General features: G+C 37.2%; 1 protein-coding gene across 1 annotated transcript in view; it reads right to left on the bottom strand.

Moving 5' to 3' along the window:
• The window catches only part of Rsrc1 (arginine and serine rich coiled-coil 1), a 326,375-nt gene that overhangs the window by 294,751 nt on the left and 7,861 nt on the right, over window positions 1-23,763 (bottom strand). Inside the window, exons 2-3 of the mRNA XM_028763545.1 lie at window positions 22,281-22,476; window positions 21,025-21,150 (exon numbers count right to left, since the gene is read on the bottom strand). Of these exons, the coding sequence (XP_028619378.1) occupies window positions 21,025-21,150; window positions 22,281-22,474 (320 nt within the window). The 5' untranslated portion in view covers window positions 22,475-22,476. The remainder of the gene's footprint in view (window positions 1-21,024; window positions 21,151-22,280; window positions 22,477-23,763) is intronic.

The raw sequence follows: 23,763 nt of genomic DNA, 5'->3' as shown, positions 1-23,763 counted from the left end.
ACACACACTGTGTACAGCACACATACAGCACACTTACACTCACACACTGTGTACAGCAAACATACAGCACACTTATACTTACACACACTGTGTACATCACACATACAGCACACTTACACTCACACACTGTGTACATCACACATACAGCACACTTATACTTACACACACTGTGTACATCACACATACAGCACACTTACACTCACACACTGTATAGATCACACACACATACACACTGATACATCACATATACACACTTTATACATCATGCATATACTACACTTACATTCATACACATGCACACAATCCTTTTTGTCTTATGTGAAATCTTTTTTATTACAAATAGATATTTGTATGACTTATTTTATTTTAACAAAATGCAAACTGAGTGTGAGTACTAGGTATGAGGATTGCTCATACCAAGTGAGAGGCCAGCTTGGTCTACATACAGCCAAAACTACAAAGCAAGACCCTATTTCAACAACAAAACCCAAAACACACAGCAGCTGGGTGTTTTGCATTGTCAAGAACCAGGTACTGTGACTGAGAATGTCTTTGACCCTTAGCCCTACAAAATGGAGGCCCACTCTGTTTCCAATGCTATGATTTCAGAAGCCCACAAATTCCCACCCTGTTTTGCTTCACCTGACGCTATGGAGGTTACTTGGGTGCTTTACAGTGGCCTCACAAAGATAATCAAATTTCCTCTTCTATTTTCAGGATGTACCTTACTGTTGATTCATGACAGCCAGACTGGCGGCCATAAGCAGCCTTGTAACTCATCCTGATCCCAGCTATACACACATGCACATGAACAGACAGACATGTGGGAATGCACACATGCACACATGCATGCACATACTCACACACAGCAAGCATACCACACCCATCCTGGGCTCATGAATACTAGGAATCCCTTCAGTTTTAGGATGCCATTTTTAAGTCAAATTCACCCATGAAAATAAAAACAAAAATGGGGCACCAAATGGCTGTAAGTAAAAGTTAGAAAAGCAAAGATGAGCTGAGGAGAGGGCTCAGTGGTAAAGTGCTTATGATGCAAGCCTGAGAGCCTGAGTTCAGATCCCCAGAACCCATGTAAAAACCTGGACGTGGCGCTACACACCCCAGTGCTTGGGAAGCAGATACAGGAGGATCTCTGGAGTTCACGATAGATAGCCTGGCCAAATTCAGGCTCCACATCTCCCATCAATCCCCAGTATGTTGTATCTTCCAGAAGCTGAAGGCAGACATGCACACAATCTTAAAACTGACTTAAAGGGAGAGTGTTTATTTACTCATCAGTATAACACTACAGAACTACATAAAATCTTTGACTCAAAGCAAGGTATCCTGACACATGTAATCTGCCTTAGAAGGGTGAGGCAGAAACATATAAAGTCTGAGGCCAGCCTTTGCAACATAGCAAAGGCCTGACTCATAAAAACAGCATCTTCTATTCAAAATGAACCCCAAAGTCTTTTATTAAAATACTGGAAGATTTCAGAATTAATATCTAACAGTTTACCTCTTGTCCAAACATCCCAATTAAAGCAACATGATAGAGAAGTAGGGTGGAGTTGAGAGAGAGCACCCTGCTTTATAATGGGACTCATTAATTCTATAGGATTAATAATTAAAACTCCATCTGTTTTGAATGTCAATGCAAAACTGCTTGTGGATCTGGTCAAGGAAATGTTAATAAAACATTGCCAGACCCATGAGCTGGGCTTCCTTATTTTAAGCAAATTGTATAAATATACTCTAGTAAAGTAAATGAGAAAACAATAAATACCCCTTTTTTAAAAAAGTATACCTACAGAAACAAGATAGATTTTTAAAACTCAAAGTGACAACTCCTGTACTGGACATGCACAGCTCTCTTTCGGGCTACCAGTTCAAAAACAAGGCTTCTCAGCTTTCTCCTCCAGGTCCCTCTCATGGCCTCCATTAACATACATTGCATGATCTTCACACACACACACACCCAGATGTAAAAAGAAAAGAAATCACCCTTGGTAAAGAGCAGATATAAAATCATCACATACTCAGAGAGTGCAGTTAGCTACTACTCCTCGGTATCCGCAGAATTAACTTCTCCAGTCTCAGCTTCTTAACACTAAACAGACAGACAAGTATCACATAGTAGTGTTTTTCTCATCAATACACTGCATATACAAGATAACCCAATGGGATTATAACAATTGAAGAATGACTATCATAGCCATTCTAATTTCATAGTCCAATGTATTACACTTGCTGATGGACTGTTCCACTATTAGAAAAATATGGCATATAAAACCATGTAAAGTGTTTAACACTGATGATGACAACCATGCTACAAGCTTACATGCCTATTATGCTTTGTTGTTTCTAAATATATTTCTAGTTATCTTTACAGAGAAAGTTTACTGTATAAAAGTGTGGCGTGGTCTACAGATAGCAGCTTTACATATCTTCTGCTTAGTATCTTTTGAATACATCGAGATGCCCTGTTTCCTGGCAGTGGTGGCGCACGCCTTTAATCCCAGGACTTGGGAGGCAGAGGCAGGCGGATTTCTGAGTTTGAGGCCAGCCTGGTCTAGAGAGTGAGTTCCAAGACAGCCAGGGCTACACAGAGAAACCCTGTCTCAAAAAGACAAAAAAGCAAAGAAACAAAAAACCAAGATGCCGTGTCAACTGACTGACCTATACCATCTGGGTTTGCAAAAGTACATTCTATGAAGTCCAGACAACAAATTTTCCTAGTGATACATTTTCCAAAAATTATCCTGTTATTAAGTGATTCATGCCTCTAATTTAAAATAACCTTTCAACTTAAAAAACAAACAAACAAACAAACACACCTCAGTATCCAGATATCTCCAGGGTCCCACAGTTACTTCTGAAAATTATAAAGTGAGTCTACCCAAAACTTTCATATGAACTGTTCATTATATACAGATGTACAGAATGATAAGCCATGTAGTTCAATGCACACTCAAGCTCTACAGGGATATGAAATACAAGAGGTTTTTTTTAGGATTTTCTTTAAATTTTAACTTAAAAGCTGACTGTATTGACTAAGAACATAAGCTGCTCATCCAGAAGTCCTGAGTTCTGTTCCCAGCACCCATGTCAGATAGATCACAATCATCTGTAGTTCTAGCTCTCAGGGATCTGATAGCTTCTTCTGGCCTCAATAGGAACCCACACACATAAGGTACACACTCATAACACACAGACATAAATAAGTCTTAAATAAAAGAGACTATGACTTAAATAAGTTTGTCCTTTAGGAACTAATAAAATATTTTTATTTTAAAAGTTAATTGTGATGGTTAGTGATAATTGCCAACTTGATGAGACCTAGACTCTAAGAACATCTGTGAGGGATAATTGCTGTGGAAGGATGTGCCCTCTGTGGATGGCAGCATTTCTCTAAGTAGAGGATCTGGGACTGTATAAAAACGGAGTCATCTGACTCCACTGGCACGCACTGCTCTTTGCTCTTTCTGTATATGTGACCAGTCCAGCTGCTTCAAGCTCCCACTGTCTTGACTTCCCAACCTTGATGGACTGTATCCCTGAATTGTGAGCAATAAATCCTTTCTCCCTTAAGTCAATTTTTTCAGGTTAAAAAAACAAACAAACAAAAAAACAAAAAGCAAACAAAAAAAACCCCTAAGACAGCGACCATGTAGGCAATAATGTTAATGCAAGTTTCTGGTCAGAACCATTGGGTTATTTGCATTGTGATTCTTTTACAAATAGGAGGCTGAAGCAGGAGGATCACAAGTTCATCAGCCTAAGATACACATTGAGAACTTGTCTCAAAAACTAAGGACAAAGGGTCAGAGACTGGGAAGGAGGAATGTAGGGAAGAAGTAGTAAGTAGGGGCTGGAGAAATAGCTCAGTCGGTAAAGTGTTTACAGTACAAGAATAAAGACCTGAGTTCAGATCACCAACACCTACGTAAATTCCAGGCCCTGCAATACACAACTATAATCAAATCCCTAGAGATTGCTAGCCAGCCAGCCAGCCTATGCAAATCAGTGAGCTCCAGGTTCAGGAGACACCCAATCTCAAACAGTAAGATGGAGGGAGACTGAGGAAGACATCCGACACACACACACACACACACACATATCCGACGCATCTGCAAATATACACACATGCACACATAAACATGGACACACATATACACCATACACCTACAAACAAAAGAAGAAGAAATGATTACATGGAAGGGAGTACATTTTGAGCAGAAATAACCCACCTTCAGGGCAACCTAGACAGACAAAAGAATTATTAAAACATTGACATGTTATGACTAGGTGTGGGACGATGTGATTGAAACATGAAGGAGAAGACATATTACAAAGGGACAGTGGCTTTATCAACATTTTGTACTGTATTCTAAACTACTAAAAGAGAAATTCCAAAAAATAACAAATAAAAAATGAATAATTTGGAAATGACTGCTTTTCCAGTCTTAAATATTCATAAAAAAACAATCTGGATTTTAAAAAAGTCTTTCGAGAACCAAGGAGGTGGCTTTGTGGTAGTGTTTGCCTAACATGCACAAGGTTCTGGGTGCAATCTTTGCACCAAAAGAGGAAAAAGGAAATAACTTGTCATTTTGAATAGCATAGTTAAGAATGGAAAATATACGTATGTATGAATGTAGGTAGGTAGGTATGTATATGTATGTATGTTAACAGAAAGTAGGGAAGCAAACCTTTAATCACAAAACTCAGAAGGCAGAGTCAGTCCAAGCTCTTAATTGGAGAGTCGTCTGGTCTACAACATAGTGAGTTTTAGGCCTGACAGGGCTACACAATTGAGAAATTGTCTAATAAACAAATAAATGTTGTTTACTGGTTTTCCAAATATTGAGGATGATAAGCTCTGAAACAGAAGGTTTATCTAATTAAGGTAGTATTAAGAAATTAAAGAATACTATTCACATTATTATCAGAATCTTTAGGGCTGGAAAAACAATGTCAATAAGCCCATAAACACATCACTAATGGTTCAGGCTATCTGAATATTTCATAATGCCTCATTTCATTTTAATTCTTTCTATTAGGTACCAAACAGAAACTGAGTGATAAAGTATTAAGAACTTAAGAAGAAAAAAACACTATACATAATAATCAAATATTAGACCTACAATTATTTAGCAACTGTGTATCTCCCTGTCTCTCACAAATATAAATCACAGAGATAATTAATAGTTAACTAAATGCCCATCCAAAGAGCCTCTTCTGCCTATGTTAGTTACACACTTCCAATAAGACAGCAAAGAAAGTTTTTCCTACTGATGCTTTGTCAAGGACAAAAGTAAAGATCTCCAGGAGTTCCCTGACATCAACCAGCATTTCAATGACAATTCAGTAAGCTGCTCAGCACCTACAGCCTTGATCCTTGTGCAACAGCTCCATCAAGAATCTTCTGCTTGCTGCTCAAAATGACTATCTAAAAAAATGCTGGAATCAACACAATGAAGATTTCTCACTTGAAGGTAGTAACAACATAATTTTAGGAGTGAAAATGGAGTAATAGTAGACTATTTACTTTCATAGTTTATCAATGAACACTACAGTTTTGTGAAATCAATATGTAATAATTGTTAAGATTAATTTCACAGGAGTTACAGCATATATAAACATATGGTTCATATATGATATAGTTAGGAAAAATAATGCTAAAACTATTTTAAAAATAAGTAATCATTCAAGAGTCTTCAGTAAGAAGTTAGACATTCTTCTCACATAAATTTTTACATACATTTATCCCTACCATTCTGGCAAAGTATTATACTCTAATAAGAAGTATCCTAATCTTCACCCAGCAATATTTTCAGGCTGATCATATTATTCTCATTTCCTTGAATAATATCCATACTCCAGGGCCCTCTTCTTTCTCATATTCAGTATCATGCATGCTTGCTTGCATCAAGGCTCCTTTCCTCATATCCTGTCACAGTATCAATCACTGCCTCCTGTCCACTCAATCCACTTTTGATTTATCAGCCGCCGTCTTTCTGGACTCCATAACTCGACCCAAACCATTTTAACAAGACATTGACAAATAGCACCCGGTATCACATCAACCTGTTCCACTTAGTAAACTAAGAAACAGTAACTGTGACATCTCTGCATAAGTATTCCATTCTATTCCCCAGACTGATGTATATTAATGAGGAGATGGTATTTGAAATGCTTCTTCCACATCAGCATCTAATATGATCAAATTAGGAAATGGGATGATTTATTAAATTTTGTAGAGCTGAAATATTTCTTTATATCGCTATATGTGTGGTTTCAGAAAGTGAGCTGTTACTTTCAATTTTTCTACTGAAGATGTGCCTGCATTTCACAGACGAATTATTGTCTTTAAAAAGATTGCAAGAAGGCAAAATGTTATTAAGCAAATGCTCAGTAAAACAAACTAAATCAGTTTTAAAATTCCTAATTTAATGTAAATCTTGGTTGTTTCACTGAAATTCAGTTTGGGATCTTATTAAGTCATATTTGCATCGTAGTGTCTTGCTGTAGGACAGTTTCAAATTTATAGCATTACCAAGCGGCTTCACTTCTTGACTTTTAAGATATGTCCTCAATAAAATAAAATAATTGCTCTCTAAGCACACATTTTTTCCTCATTTTCAGATATAAGCAAAACAAAAAAATCAATAGGTTAAAAAAGAATAAAAGTGGGAAATCAACAATTTGTATCATTTCTATAATTTTCATAATTGGATATTAAAATATTCTTATTTAAATGTTGTTTTAAATTTAATAACTATTCCAGAGGCACTTTAAACTATAAAAAAGATCTAAGTGGATACTTAAATATAATCACAATAAAACTTAAGCAGGAATAAGAAGAAATAAATGAAAACCTCCAATGTCACTTAAATTCTCTCCTCACCTCATCTTTGATTTGCAGGGAAATGCTCATTCCAGCATTCAAGCACTACTCATTTCAAAACCCGAGGCCACCCAAGGATAAAATCTATATTTAAGCCTATGCCAACATCTGCACATGATCTTATATACTTGATAGTTCTTAATGGGGCCTCAGTGATGCTTGTTTGAAGACATAGTAATGGGTTCCAAACAATGAATGCAGAAGAGGTTTTGACTTTATTTGTTGATTAGGAAATAACTATTAAAATCAAAAGAACTATGAGAAAAATATTATAAAAGAAGAAAAGATCATCCAATATAAAATCATGATTCCCAGATATTTACTTAGAGCCTATGTGAATAAAGATCATTTGTTTCATACGAAGTAGAATAATAATTTTACAAACTTAAGAGACTCTAATTTTAATTTGAAAAAGATCAATATTTTTCAAATTAAGAAAAGACAAAGATTACTCTATTAAGATTTAATCCAACCTTTCTATTTAATACTCCAAAATAGAATATAGACAAAATTAGATTAAAAATGTTGCCCTTTGTTCCTTATAGGAAGACATGGGGAATATGAGAATTAGACTTTTTCTAAAATTCTGTTAAGCCACTAAAACCCAATGAAATAGAAGTTAATTCATGAATATGTTATAATGGGTAAATAAAGAAAAAATCAAAATTATTTATTTATGAAAAATACCACATTTACAGTTTTCAAATGATTTTTTATAGTGGTGGTGGTGCTAGTTAGTGATCGTGTTTTGAGACATTTTGTGGTCATGAACATGTACCCTTCTTGTCTTACCTTCCAGAGGATACGATTATAGGTGTATGTTGATAAGTACAGCACAAAGTACTTTAGAAATAAATCTTATTAAATAAACACATTTCCTAAAAATATCCTGTCAACTAGTAAATATGTGTTATTTGCTCTATCTGTGAAACCTTTATATTATAGTGAAATTTTCATTACCTTCTCTAACACACAATAATCAATATCTTCCCTAATAACTTTATATACATAGTCTACAGGATGCATTTTTTTCTTTCTTACTTCATTTTCATATTTGTATTGTATGCATGTTTGCACATGTAGACATAAGGGGGTGACACACATGTGGAGGCCAGCCGCTGACATCAGGGATAACCTCCCTAGCTCTTTGACCTTATTCAGTGGTGCAAGATCTATGTAGCCACCAGCCGCAAGCTCACCTATTAGATAGTGTCTCTATCCAACTTGTTGTAGGGAAAATCCTCTGTTGCCATCTTCCAAAAAAGCCTCTAGTGAAGAAAATGACTCCTGAAAATAAGCTTAGAAACTGAATGACGGGAAGTATCTATCTGGTAGGTCCTAGTTCATGGTGAAACATATTTATTTAAGTCCTAAAATAACACACATATATAATGGATCTTCTGAATATAATTTAATAAATTAAATTATTAATAGAATAATATAATAATTATACTACCCTCACTCAATTAGGAAATCAAAGGAAATTGAGGGCTAACTACATGGCTTAGAGGGTAAATGTACTTGCTGTCAAGCCTGAAGACCTGAGTTCATTCAACAGGTCCCACCTGGTGGAAGAAGAGAACACATACATGCACACACACACATACACAGAGAGAGAGAGAGAGAGAGAGAGAGAGAGAGAGAGAGAGACAGAGAGAGAGAGAGAGAGAGACAGAGAGACAGAGAGAGAGAGAGAGAGAGAGAGAGAGAGAGAGAGAGAGAGAGACAGAGAATAAATAAAATATAAATGTTTAAGAAAAAACAACTGTAATTGGAACGGGTTTATAACCCCACTACTCATGTGACTAAGACAGGATTACTTGACGTCAAGAGTTTGAAATCAGTCTGGGCAACACAGAGATAAACCTTCACAAAAACAAAGAAAAGAAAATCAAGTAAGTGTGTAATTAATCTTCAATAAATAATTAATCTTCAATAAAGTAAATAAATCTTCATATGACTACCAAAGTCAGACAAATCATCAAGGGGTAAGATGAAAAACATGAAAAGACACTGGAAAGTAAACTATAGTTTATTTTGAAAGATAACAGACTAACAGAAATCAACACCACTTAATGTTAAAAAAAAATTTCTTAGCAAGTTAGATATATGGAAAGAATTTTCTTCAGGCTTAAAAGGCAAACAGTAAAACAAACAAAGAAACAAAAAAAACCAACCAAACAAAACCCAAGCCTATAGTTAACACTGTAGTTACAGGTAAAAAGAGAGAGAGAGAAAGAGAGAGAGAGAGAGAGAGAGAGAGAGAGAGAGAGAGAGCGAGCGCGAGCGAGCGCACTATAGGAATGCCCACACTCATCAGGTCTCTCCAACAGTAACATGAACATATAGAAATGAGCCAAGAAAATGAAATAAACAGGCCAAAGAAGTAAAATGCTTACTTATCAGACAACAATAATGTTTTCAGAGAATACCTTAAGGAATCTTCAGGAAATCCAGTGATTTTAGAAAGTGCCACAGCAGAGGTCAGAAATGTAGGAGGAGAGAGAACGGAGGAAGGAAGAGGAGGAGGAAAAATGGGAGAGGAGAAGGGAGCAGGAAGAGGGGGAGAAGAAAAAGAGGGGAGGAGAAGGAGAAAGAATGAAGGAGAGGAGGAAGGGAGGTAGAGCAGGACAAGGCAGGGAGGACAATAGATATATGACGGTGATAAACAACCATAATACCAGCATTTGAAAGGCTGAAGGAGTACCAAGAGTGTGCACTCAGATTATACTGCATAGTGAGTTCCAAGCCAACCTGGGCTACTGTCTCAAAATAAGATAAGGAAAAACTAAAAATGAATATCAACAAACAGAAACCTGGGTCTGGTGGCACACACCTTTGTTCCCAGTACCCTGGAAGCAGAGGTACATGGAACTCTGAGTTCAAGGCCAGCAAGATCTACATAAGTGCTTCTCAACCTGTGGGTCTTGACCCCTGTGACAGCCAAATGACCCTTTCACATGAGTTCCTTTACATTATGATTCACAACAGTAGCAAAATCACAGTTGTGAAACAGAAACAAAAACAATTCTATGGTTGGGGTGGGGATCACCATAACATGAGGAACTGTAATAAGGGGCTGAAGCATTAAGAAAGTTGGGAACCCCTGCCCTACATACTGGGCTCCAAGACAGCCTAGTCTACATAGTAAGATACTATATCAAAAACCACAAAACAAAAGACAAAAACCAATTTTTAATTTTAAATGTTGGAACTAAATAGTGAAACAAATGAACTTAAAAATCTACCAGAGCATTCAACAGCACCAAGTTATTTTAAGTTGTTGTCTCAGAACAGCAAAAATAAAACTGAATGTAGAAAATTTAAGGCATATAGGAGATATCATTATCTGGATAAACAGGTGTACTTCAGGAGTTCCAGGGGGTAGGAGGAAAAAAGGTATAGAAAGTTTATTTGAAAAAATAGTAGCTGATTTTTTTCTAAATAAAACAGAAAATAAGAATCTGATAGAAGACATATTTTCCAACTAAAAACACCAAAATACATAAAATTGTATTACAAAAATAAAAGGCTAGGTCTGCCTTACAAGAAATATTGAAAGTGTCCTGCAAGTTCAAACACAAAATCCTGGACAGCAACATAAGAACATGGGGGTGGGGGAGGGGGGAGCTTAGTGAAAATGTAGACATACATGATACTACAAAACTCTAATGATATATAACATATTGTTGGTGGTTTGTATTTTTGGGTTTTGTTTTGCTTTCTGATTCTGTACATTGAATCCAGGGCCTCATACATGCTAAACCAATAAGCTATATCCTCATATTTCATAAAACACTTTTAATTCTTGGAAAAATTTCAATAACAAAAATCATAAAAACTGAAGCAAGCATAAAATTACACTGGTAAATATACTGTTATACAAACTACGATGTCAAAAGCATAAGGTATAGATAAGTGTTTACCACTTTAGTTGGCAGCGTGAACTTGGGAGAGCTGGCACTAAAAATGAGGTGGTCTAAACAATCATGCAATAGCCAACTTTATTCAGAGCATGAGGCAATTTATATTCTGACAGTTAAAAAGAATCACATGAGCCAGGCAGTGGCAGTATACACCTTTGACCCCAGGAGGCAGAGGCAGGTGGAGCTCTCTGAATTTGAATCCAGCCTGGTCTACAGAATGAGTTCTGAGGACAGCCAGGGGGAGACACACACACACACACACACAAAGTTACAAGTAAGGTGTTCAATCACAAGGACAAGCAACGTACCAAAAGCTTCATAAAGGCATATGAATAACACAGCTGAAGTAAACTCACTTCTATCTGCTACACCTGGGAAGAGCATGAAAACACATTCCAAGAAAAACTCTTTTTTTAAGAAACTGAGGTCACAGGAGTCTTGCCCTGTTTACTTGGACTCAAAATTCTCACACCTCCATTCCTGGCTGAGTTCCAGCAGATAAGGAGAAACATGAGTAAAGTACTTGTATCCAACTAAGGTGGCCTTGTCTTAAAATATTGTAAGATTTTTATAAACACTTTATGATAACTGCAAAGAAAGGCACCTACAGAAGATACACAAATGGAAATAAGAAAGAAACAAAAGCTGGCTGGACAGATGGCTCAGCAGTTAAGAACACAGACTTCTCTTCCAGAAGTCCTGAGTTCAATCCCAGCAACCACATGGAGGCTCACAACCATCTGTAATGGGATCCGATGCCCTCTCCTGGTGTGTCTGAGGTCAGTGACAGTGTACTCAAATACATAAAATAAATAAAACTTTAAAAAAAAATCAAAAAGAAATGAAAGCAGATTAGTACATATTAGCACCAAAAATGGGTACAAAGGAAAGTGACAAAGAACAAAACAGGGGCAAGTACAATAAAAAAGAATTGGCCAATTGGCAACAAGTGTTTTTTCCTATATAATTACTTTGGGGTTTTTTTGTTTTGTTTTGTTCTTTTGTTTTTTGGTTGGTTGGTTGGTTGGCTGGCAGATTGTTTTGGTGTGGTTTTTGGTGGTTGTTGTTGTTGTGAAGAGATAGGGTCTCACATAGTCCAGACTGACCTTGACCTCACTAGAGTTCTAATCCTTCTGTTTCTCTACCTCTTAAGGGCTGGGATTACAAAGGTATACCCATAGATCTAAGCAGAATCTCAAAAGAGGAAACTCAAATGGCTGAGAAATACTTAAAGCAATGTTCAACATCCTTAGCCATCAGGGAAATGCAAATCAAACTACTTCGAGATTCCATCTTATACTTGTCAGAATGGCTAAGATCAAAAAAAAAAAAGTGACAGTTTTTGCTGCTGAGGATATGGAGCAAAGGAAACACTTTTTTTTTTTTTCTTGGTGGGAGTGTAAATTAATAGAGCCATTATAGAAAGCAATATGGTGGTTCCTCAAGATCCAGCTATACCACTCTTGGACATATACCCAAAGAAGGCTCCATCCTACCACAAGGACACTTGCTCAAGCATATTCATTGCTGCTCTGTTCGTAATAGCCAGAGACTGGAAACAACTTCTGTAGATGTCCCTCTATAGAAGAATAAAGAAAATGTTGTACATTTACAGAATGGAGTATTACTCAACTGTTAAAAAAATGACATCATGAAATTTACAGGCCAATGGATGGAACTAGGAAAGTTCATCCTGAGTGAGGTAACCCAGACCCAGAAAGATAAATGTGATCAGTCCCTTATTCAGCCATCATCAGAAAAGTTTCTTCCTGCAGCAAACGAGAACCCACAGCCAGGCATTGCACACAGAGAGAAACCTTAGAACACACAGCTCTCAATGGGATGTCTCCATCGATCCCGCCCCTTAGAGCTCAGGGAACCCAGTTGAAGAGGAAGCAGAAAGAGTGTAAGAGCCAGAGGGGACGGAGGATACCAGAGGAACAAGGCCTTCTGTATCAACTGAGCAAAGCTCATAAGAACTCACAGAGACTGAAGCAGCATGCACAGGACCTGTACAGGTCTGGAAGGGTCTTCACCAGGTCTTCTGCATATATATTACAGCTTCTAGCTTAGTGGTTTTATAGGACTCCGAGTGTATGAACCAGTGGGTCTCTGATTCTTGTGCCTTCTCTTGGGCTCTTTTTCTTCTGTTGGTTTGCCTTGTCCAATTTTGGTATAATGGTTTCCCTTTATCTTATTCTATTTTATTTTGTCATGTTTTGTTGTTATCTCTTAGAAGCCTGTTCTTTACTAAAGGGGGACAGAAGGGGAGTGGACCTGAATGGGAGGTGATGTCAAGAGGAACTGGGAGGAGCAAAGGGAGAGGAAAGTGTAATCAGGATATATCTTATGAGAAAAGAACCTTGTTTGGTTGGTTTGGTTTTTTGAGTCAGGATTTCTGCGTAGCTCCGGCTGTCTATTTTTAATAAAAAAGGAGGGGGACTAAAAAATGGGGGGCATCAACTTGAGAGTGGGGGAGAGCCATGAGAAGAGGTAGAGGGAGAAGACATGGGAAGGGCTGGAGAGAGGAAAGAGAAAAGGAAAAGTAATGCAATTATATATTTGAATAAAAAATATGTGATGGCCAGGCAATGGTGACACATACCTTTAATCCCAGCACTTGGGAAACAGAGGCAGGCGGATTTCTGAGTTCGAGGCCAGCCTGGTCTAGAGAGTGAGTTCCAGGACAGCCAGGGTTACACAGAGAAACCCTGTCTTGAAAAAACAAAACAAAAAACAAACAAAAAATTATGTGATGGCAAAAAACAAACAAACAAACAAACAAACAAAATAAAAAACAAATGTGTGCCCAGTTGTATGTGGTGGACAGCTGGACATATCTTTCCACATGTAAGGTAAGCAAGCTCTCTACCAACTGAGCTATATCCTTTACTCCTGTAACATACTTTAAATAGAAGTATGTTAAATCTCTCCAAACCCAAAAGAAAAAAATCATAACATAACTGGATGAATTAACAAGACAATATGCAACTAACTGCTGTCTATAGGAAACAAGCCTTCAACAGTACACACGTGGTCAAAACCCATGACTGGGGAGATCACAGGGGGAGGAGGGAACTCACTACTGATTTTTAGATAAATTGGAATGGAACCTGTCTTAATGTTTGATTGCTGTGAACAGACACCAGACCCAGGCAACTCTTATTAAGAAAAGCATTTAATTGGGGATGGCTTACAGTTTTAGAGGTTTAGTCTATTATTATCATAGTGAGAAGCATGGCAGGTACAGGTAGACATGGTGCTAGAGAAGGAGTCAAGATTTCTACATCTGCATCAGGAAGCAGCAGGAAGAGAAATACTGGGCCTGGCTTCAGCATCTGAAACCTCAAACCCCACCCCAGTGTCAAACTTCCTCCAACAACGCCACACTTCCTAATAGTGCCACCCCCTATAGAGCCATGAGAGCCATATTCATTCCAACCACCACAGAATTAAACTGAATTCTAAATATTTATGTTTATTACAGCCTTAGTCACAGAAACTTGTCTTTGCAGTGAATTGCAATGAACTCAGATGACTCATAACTGGTCAAAGTTCTAAGAATGAGTGACAATCAGCTCTAAACAGAGTATCTATACTACCCTCTAAAGTTCAGGGAACGTCACAAAAGAGAGAACGGTGAGCCTGAATATAGGAAGAAAGGCTGTAAAAAACTATCTCCAGAGCATGACAGCATGGTGATCACGATCTCAACAGCAGCAATGATTGCTTACATTGGGCTTAACAAAACTGGGCCTGAGCCGGGCGGTGGTGGCGCAAGCCTGTAATCCCAGCACTTGGGAGGCAAAGGCAGGCGGATTTCTGAGTTCGAGGCCAGCCTGGTCTACCGAGTGAGTTCCAGGACAGCCAGGGCTACACAGAGAAACCCTGTTGAAAAACAAAAAAACAAAAAACAAAAAAACAAAAACAAAAAAAACCTGTGCCTGTCTGCAGCCAATCATAGATTGGGGGAGTTTATAACCCTTTACACCTCCATCCTGAACTTCTGACTACCAACAGATAATGGGGAACATCAGAAATTATCTTCAGTTGTGTACTCAGTGATAGGCTCACCAGGTTCCAGAGGATAGTTCCAAACCCCTGGCCACAAAAATAATCCTGATGAAAATCAGTCGATCAGAAAACAAGAAGATATGAATATGGAAAAGTGACTTTGACTTGGAAGGTGGAGGGAATGATGACAGGGGTTGGAAGAAGATAACAGAAGGCAGGAGTAAGAAGAAACAGAATGTACTATATACAAGTATGAAATTGTCAAAGAACAAATTTATTCAATAAAATAAAGAGACAAGCCTTAGCTATAAAGACATATATTGAACAAAGAGTAGAAACATATTCAATATGCATGGTAACAAAAAAAAAAAAAAAAACAGAAGTGGTAAAACTTAGATCAAACAATACAGACTACAAGTCAAAGACTGTCACAAGAGGAAAAGTCAGTCTATTCCTCAGCAGGAAGGCAAGAAGAGTTTTAAGCATATATACACCAAACATCAGAGCACCCAAAATATATTCATAAAGATGACATGAGAAACACTAGTAACAACAATAGTAGGAGACTTTATTTCAGTTTTAGTTGCTTATTTTGTGTGAGTATGTCTGGACATGTGCATATCATGGCACACACGTGGAGGTCAGAAGACAACATGAGGAAGTTGGTTTTCTCCTTCTACCATGAGGGTCTTAAGGATCCAACTGAGGTCCTCGGGTCTGACAACAGACTGGACAGTTAAGCCATCTTACCTTGCCAGCCTGTCAGAGATTTTAATGCTTCACTTTCAATAATGAATATAACTTTTAGTAGAGTATATATAAATATATACATATGAGTATGCATGTGAAATAAATCCTGATGTATTTACCATTCAGCAATAAAAAGTAACAAGTACTAATATAGAAATGAAAGCATTAAGTAGAAGAGGGCATATATAAAATATTAGTATAATATATTACACAAAAGTCTCCAATAAAATGTGGTAAGATTGGTAAGATTCATACTACAGAATTTGTTCAGCAATCAAAAGACATGATTATTAACATACATAAAATAAATCTCAAAAGTATTATGGTTAATAAAAAGCCTTAACAAAAACTTACATAGTACATGTCTGCAGGCATATGAAATTAATCTATTCAGAAAGTAACCAAAACTGTGGTTCCCGTTTAGCTGGCAAGTAGAAATTTTAAAATTCTAAGTGAACTATCAGGTCTCTTTTCTGAAAGGTACATGCCTTTGTCAAGTTCGACAAATGTATGCTTAGAACTGTACACTGTAAAATTATGAATTTTACCACAAAAGAAAGTTTTAAAGTATTTTTCATAAGAAAAATTTGTGAAATATTGACTCTATAATTTGATACTAAAATATTTAAAAGGAATATATAAATATATCTAAAAAAATGGATTCAAACTTTAGGATGAATTAATGCACAGAGAGGAAGAAATGAGTAGGTATGTGATAAATCAAGTACAAAGTTAACGGAAATGTCTAGGTAGTGACTATGAATATTCAATATAAAATTACATATATATATATATATATATATATATTGCTATATATTTGGAAAGTTTAGTATCTTGGAGGAAAAAAACTCTACTAAATATAATTAAGCAGAAATTTTGGGAAAATTTGTAGCCATAAACAGTTTTCTGTTTTTGTTTTTGTTGTTGTTGTTATTTTCTGAGACAAAGTTTCTCTGTGTAGCCCTGGCTGTCCTGCAACTCACTTTGTACACCAGGCTGGCCTCAAACTCATATATCTGCCTGCCTCTGCCTCCTTAGTGTTGGAACTAAAGGCATGTGCTGTCACGCCTGGCCTGTATTAAACACTTTTATCAACAGAAGATATACATACTAATATAAATTAATTCCCAGCTAAAAAGCTAAGAAACAAAAAGGCTGGGAAGATGGTTCAGTGGGTAAAAGTGCTTACTGCCAAGCCTGCATTCAGCCCTTGGAATCCATAAAGTAAAATGAAGCGGTTCTCTGATCTCTATACACACACCACAGCATGAACCTGCTAACACGTATACACATACAACACACAAATAAGCACACACATACATATACACGCACACACATGCACAAGCACACAAATGTATTTTTAATTACAAAATTAAATAAAAATAAAATAGAGAGGGGACTGGAGAGATAATTCAGTGGTTAGGAGTACTGTCTACTTTTCCAAAGGACCTGGATCAATTCCTAGTACCTACATGACAGCTCACAACTGTCTGTAACTGTTATGTCTATAATCTGACACCCTCATACAAACATACACGCAGGTCAAACACCAATGCACATAAAGTAAGAATAAGTAATTTTTTAAAGTACAGAATAGGAAATAAGAATACAAGAAATAATTTAGAATACAGAAAATAGAAGGTATAATTAATGAAAGTCTACTTTCTATCAGTTGGCTTTTGAAGTAGGGTCTTGTGTGGCCCAGGTTTGTCTCAAACTTGCTATACCTGAGTATGACCTTAAAACCCTGACTCTCCTGCTTCTGCCTCTTTCGTGCTGGGATTATATATTGTAGGCATGTACTAGCCATGCCTGACATTTTTTCTTTTAAGTTTATTATTTTTTAGATGCATTTATTTATTTTATGTATGAGTGCTCTATCTGCATGTATACCTGTATGCCAGAAGAGGGCACTGGTTGCCATTACAGATGGTTGTGAGCCACCATGTGGATGCTGGGAATTGAACTCAGGACCTCTTGAAGAACAGTCAGTGTTCCTAACAACTGAGCCGTCTCTCCAGCCCACATTTTTTTCTTTTAAACTTAGGTGATCTGCCAGATAATTTAAATATGAAAACAGTTGTAATAATAAATTAATGAAGGGCAAAAGGAAAATAAGCACTGAAGTAACAGAAGAGCCTAGAGCCATCAGAGGGCTCTGTGCAGACCTCTAGGCATTTATTTACAAGCCACATGAAATAGATGATGGTACTAGACAAAAAAAATTATCAAAAGTAAGTCAAAGGAAAGAGAATATTCAAGCTGTACAATTTCTGTTAAAGAAATCAAGAAAGTTATTATATATGGCACTAAGCCCAGAGGGTTTCCTGAATATACCAAAACTTCAAAGAGCACAATCGCAATAACCCCAAATTGTTCCTAGGCATTGAAAATGAAGGGGGAAATTTTGAGTTCTCTCTGTGGAGAAAGGGAAAACAATGTAGGTAATAAATTTAATAAAGGCAGTACAAAAATGACAAATATCACATATAAAATATCAATGTAAAGGTATGATGTTAAAAAAAAAACAGAGAACAGAAGCTCATACACATCAAGAAAACAACAAATGTAGATCTACTGAGGTTCACTCCAGAAATGCAACATCGTTCTTTAGGCGATCTGGCGGTGACTGCCATTTCTACTCTGGATGAAAAGGCTTCAAGAAAATTCAACACTCGGCACCCATTTCTGGAGAAGGAAGAAGCTGATGGGCACACTCTTTTTTTTTTTTTTTTTAACATTTATTTTATAGACAGGCAGTGGTGCACGCCTTTAATCCCAGCACTTGGGAGGCAGAGGCAGGCGGATTTCTGAGTTCGAGGCCAGCCTGGTCTACAGAGTGAGTTCCAGGACAGCCACGGCTACACAGAGAAACCCTGTCTCGGAAAACGAAGAAAAAAAAAAAAAAAGATTTATTTTATATGAGTACACTGTTGCTGTTTTCAGATACACCAGAAGAGGGCATCAGATTTCACTAGAGATACCTGTGAACCACCATGTGGCTGCTAGGAATTGAACTGAGGACCTTTGGAAAAAGCAGTCAGTGCTCTTAACCACTGATCCATCTTTTCACCCCAGGGGCACACTCTTAAAACAGAAAAATATACATGTTATAAGCCTAGAGACAGAAAAAATATAAGACTTTTTTTTTCAGGAAAATCACAGAAAAAAATGTGTATCATTTCCAATGCTGGGAAGTTAATAATCCTAGAAATTAAAAGCAATACAATCAGAGGACAGAGAGAATGAGAATTAAAAGACACTTGTATTTGTAGATGAGCCCTGGAGATGCACACATGAACTGGTGCAGTTAAAGGACACAGATTAACATGAGTTTCACAGATTTCATACAGAAACATATCAAGTACTTAAGCATCCTATGTGTAGAAAATTCCCTGTATAATAAATAACAGCAAGAAGTTAAACTACTTTGCGATGAATTTAGCAAGAAATGAGTAAAAAGTTATATGAGGAAAACATTCCTTATAAAAATTAAATAAAACCTAGAGTCTGCTCTAAAATAAAACTTAGCATGATAAAAGTGTCAACTGTCCTTAGCTTTTTAATGTGATGAAATCTGACTAAAAATAACACCAAACTTTTATAACAGAAACTAGGTGAGTTAATAGCAAATGTATATTCATATGAAACTTAACCAGGTATTCACTGGAAAAGAACAGATAAAAGAAAGGAGAGAATATCCCTACTCAAAACTAAAATATGCTATAAAGTCTCCATGACTGCAGATACAGTACCTAGATATAAAACCAAGAAGCACACTCATGAATTTTATTTAAAACTTAGGTCACAATACTCATAATTGTTATAAATCAGAAACTACATGTGATGTTCAAAAAAAAAAGGATGAGCTAAATTTGACCTGGGGAGAAAAGATATAAAAAAAATTTATATAGGAAAAGAGTTATAGGAAAAGTATTATGTAAAACTCAGCATTAAAGAGTTGGGAGAATTTTCCAAGCAAGATGATGGCAAAAAAAAAAGAAGAAGAAGAAGAAGAAGAGGAGGAGGAGGAGGAGGAGGAGGAGGAGGAGGAGGAAGAGGAGGAGGAGGAGGAGGAGGAAGAAGAAGAAGAAGAAAAGAAAAAAGAAACAATAGAAAAAAGTGCTGGTGTTCTGGGGGGGAAAAATCCCTGGAAGACTGGAACATGTGCAGAAAACAATAGCATATAGAGTAGTTTATATAGAGAATAAAAAGCAAAGGTGGCCAATGTCAACTAACAAAAATCTGGAAAAGCTAAACATGTAAACTTTACTGCAATTAAGCTTCATATGCAATGAGAATGATGTACTTTATGTCCATTATGCTATCATGAATCCCTAGTTAGATCCTAAAACTATACAGAGCTTCGCAGAGACAAGATCTTTAACATATGGTGTCTATTCTTTCATTTATCCCAATACTCTTCTGTCTAAAGACTCTCAGTGTCTAAAAACTTCTAAATCCCTTCTTTCTCAATCCCCTCAATACTGTGGTCCTACTGATGCACGTTTTCTACCATTGTCCAAGATATCCCACTCCTCACACTATCCCTACACTGCCCTGTAAGCAAGGCTAGAAATGCAGGAGTGATGCATCACACATTAGTCTGCTCAGGTTGCCACAGCAAAGCAATGCAGTATACACAACAAGTTTATTGTCTTGGGTTTTTTAGACTGTAAAGTCAAGATCAAAGTGCCAGACAGTTTGGTTCCCTGTGAGAACTCTTTTCTGCCTTATAAATGGCAGCCTTTTCACTGAGCCCTCTAATGACACCCTCTGAGCAGAAATGGAAAGATCTCTCTTCTCTTCTTTTTTGTTTTGTTAAGATTTACATTTTTGATTAAGTGTATGTGTCTGTATATGTATACACCACATATGTGCATGTATCTCAGTGCTGGGGTTACAGGTGATTATGAACTACACTTTTAGCTGCTGAGTCGTCTCTCCAGCCTCTCACTTCCTCCTCTTATAGGGCCAAGTGCATTATCAGATGGAGGCCCCAAAAATAACCTCACTTAAACTTTCATTACTTCTATAAAAGCCTTATCTACAAACAGACAGAACAGGGGTAGAAGCCTTAATGAATTTTGAAAAGATAAATATTCAGTCCATACCGCAGCATGTTAGTTCTAAACCTAGATAGTTTGCAGCTCCTTTTCTCCCTCTTCAAATACTTCTACCATCATCCAGAGAATGAGATGTCACATCCAGAAACAAATACAAGAGACATGAGGGAAGTTACTTTGAACAACCCAGCTCCTATAAACCCATCAGATAACGACAACTGCATGAGCAGTGTCCAGTGAGAAGAGAGTTGTCATCTGAAGCCAGTAAAAAATTGTAGAGCCCAGGGAAAATAAGCTCCTGCTGTTCTGAGCCATGGATCTGGGAGGAGTTTGGTCACAGCATAAGTACACATACCTTCTTGTTCTGCTTTTTGACCGAGACCTTTGAACTCTATAGGATTTCCCTCGGCCCCTGGAACGACTGCGACTTCTTTTTCTTCTGGAGCCATAAGAAGAGCTGCTGCTTGACCTGCGCCTGCGTCTGAAACAAACCATAATCAAGCATCACTGCAATAAAGCTTTAGTTGTAAGCATTAAAGAAAAATCTAAATTTGTCTCATTCTGTGTTTCATTCTTTTCTCAACGAAAACAGAATAAACAATTATTGATCTCCAACAGCCAGACAGATGATTCAGTTGGACTAGCAACGAGACAATATGGGTCACAGTAGTATCTGATCTTAACAAATATCATCAGATAATGCAAGAACTATACCAATTTCTATCTACCGCCTACATGTAGACAAAAGATGAAAACACTAGACCTGATTAGAAGAAAAAGATAAAAGCAATGGGGTTAGGAACCTAAGAACCTAACTACTAAAAGAAAATTATTTGATCCAACAAAATTGAATACAAAAATCAATGGCTTCTCAAGAACATCACTCTCCCTACTGTATAATAAAAATGAGCTGGTCCTGGTGGTGAAGGCATGAGTGAGCAGGCCCTGAGGGTATGAGAGCAGGAGAGCTGGCCCTGCCCCTTGCCAGCTTTGACATTGGGTGAGCTAGCTTGGGTAATACTGGAGAACTCGCCCTAGTGGGATGGGTGTGGAAGAACTGGCAGGCTCACCAACTCAGCTACCACTCAGGCCCAGATCCAGGGCTTTGAGTTTTCCCATCGTAACATCTACCCTATCTATAAACTGCTAGAGCATGTGAACGGGCTGGTCCTACAGATCCAAAACTACAGGATCTCCATGACACAGAGCAGCAACAGGATATTCAAGAGGAGTCTTGGGGAGGATCTAATATTGATAGTGTAGCAGAAGTCAGAGGCCTTGAACCAGACCAATGACTAATTGCAGTGAATATTTGCAAGTAAAGATATGTGGACGAAAGGGGTATACTGTGTAACACTATGACACACTATAACTTTCAGGACAACATTTTTGTTTTGTTTTTTTGGGGGGTTCTTTTGCTTGCTTTATTTGTATTCTTATTTTTTATTTGCTTTTGGGGGAGATTTTGCAAGGTAAAGGACAGGTATGGAGGGATGGGGAGATAAGTGGGATTAGTGTATATGACATGAAATTCACAAAGAATCAATAAAAAGTTAAAATAGTAACAACAATAATACTATCCAGACAATGGAACAAATTACAAGCATTAACCTTCTGTCATAAGAATGTGAGCGAGGCTGGCGGTCTCTAGACCAGGATCTTGACTCAGACCTTGGCCTCCTCCCGCCCTTCTTGCGGCTGTATGTCCTGCTGTCTGAAGAACTGCTTGAAGATGACCGCCTCCGATGTTTCTTTTTTCTCTTGCTTCTGCTTTCTTCTTCAGTGTCTGAAGACCTGCGTCCCATTTCTACAACAGTACAGTAAAAAAATTCCTAACTTAGTAACACAACAAATGAAATTCAAAATACAAATTTTTAAACATTTTAGGAAAAAGAAAATTAACTATCTTCCTTGAGTTGGCTGTGAACTCCTGGATCCAGCTGATTTTCCTCCCATGCATCCAGAGCAGCTAAAACTACTGGCATATACCACCATACCCAGCTACATCTCAGACTTTTTAAAGTAACGTGTGCATGGTTTTTTTTTGACTAGCCATGAGAAATTGCTTTAACACAATCTTCTAGCATATCAATGACCTTTTTATACATACTGACCAACTTAAATTTATACCAATCCTAAAGAAAGCTCATTATATCAATTTTAGGACAGTTCAGGTTGTTCTTATCATTAATTATGTGACATTTTGTTTAGTAATTAACCATCTAGTCCTCCATTTTTACCCTCTCTGAAGAGTTATATTTTTATATTTTATATTTTTATATTTTAGAGTTATATTTTTCAAGCCAAGTTCTAAATATTTTTAAAAAAATTGATGTTTTATTTTTAGGTATATAAATATTTGCCTGAATGAATGTCTGTTTACCACATGAATGAAGTGCACATGGAGGCCAAAATAACAGATCCCCTGGAACTGGAGTTACAAATGGTTGTGAGCCACTATGTGGGTGCTAGGAATTGAGTCCCAGGTCCTCTAGAAGATCTATGCTCTTAACTGCTGAGCCATCTCTATAGACCCTGAGTTCTAAATCTTTAACAGAAAAGACCTCATCAGTCATTATGGAAGTACGAGATGAAACAATGCACTACTGTCATTTCACTTGACACTGAGAGAAGAAATGTTAACTGAAGTTGCAAACTTGATAGTTACCGAGCAGTCGGCCAGTTCTTTACATACAGTTAGCTTGGTATGAGTCTTTTAGAAATCATTCAGCAATTTAATTTAAAAAATAAAAGATAATGTTGATGCTTTTTTGACAGTACAATCCTACTTCTAGAAATAGATCTGAATTTTTTATTAAAAAAAGATAATGCACGGGCTTGATATATAACTCAGTTGGAAAACTGCTTGTCTAGAATGTAAGAAGCAGTAGGTTCTCCAGCACTGAAAAATTTCTGAGTGTTGGTGCATGCCTATAATGCAGCACTTGGGGGTGGAGGCAAACAATCAGAAGTTTAAGATCCCCCTCAACTACAGAGCTAGAGAGAGTCCAAGGCTAGCTAGTCTGGGATGCATGGTCCTGTCTGGAAGGGAGGAAGGAAGGAAGGAAGGAAGGAAGGAAGGAAGGAAGGAAGG

The sequence above is a fragment of the Grammomys surdaster genome, unplaced genomic scaffold (assembly GCF_004785775.1).
Source record: "Grammomys surdaster isolate TR1022 unplaced genomic scaffold, NIH_TR_1.0 139, whole genome shotgun sequence".
In the NCBI taxonomy this organism is placed as follows: domain Eukaryota; kingdom Metazoa; phylum Chordata; class Mammalia; order Rodentia; family Muridae; genus Grammomys; species Grammomys surdaster.
This window is presented reverse-complemented; position numbering and strand designations above follow the sequence as displayed.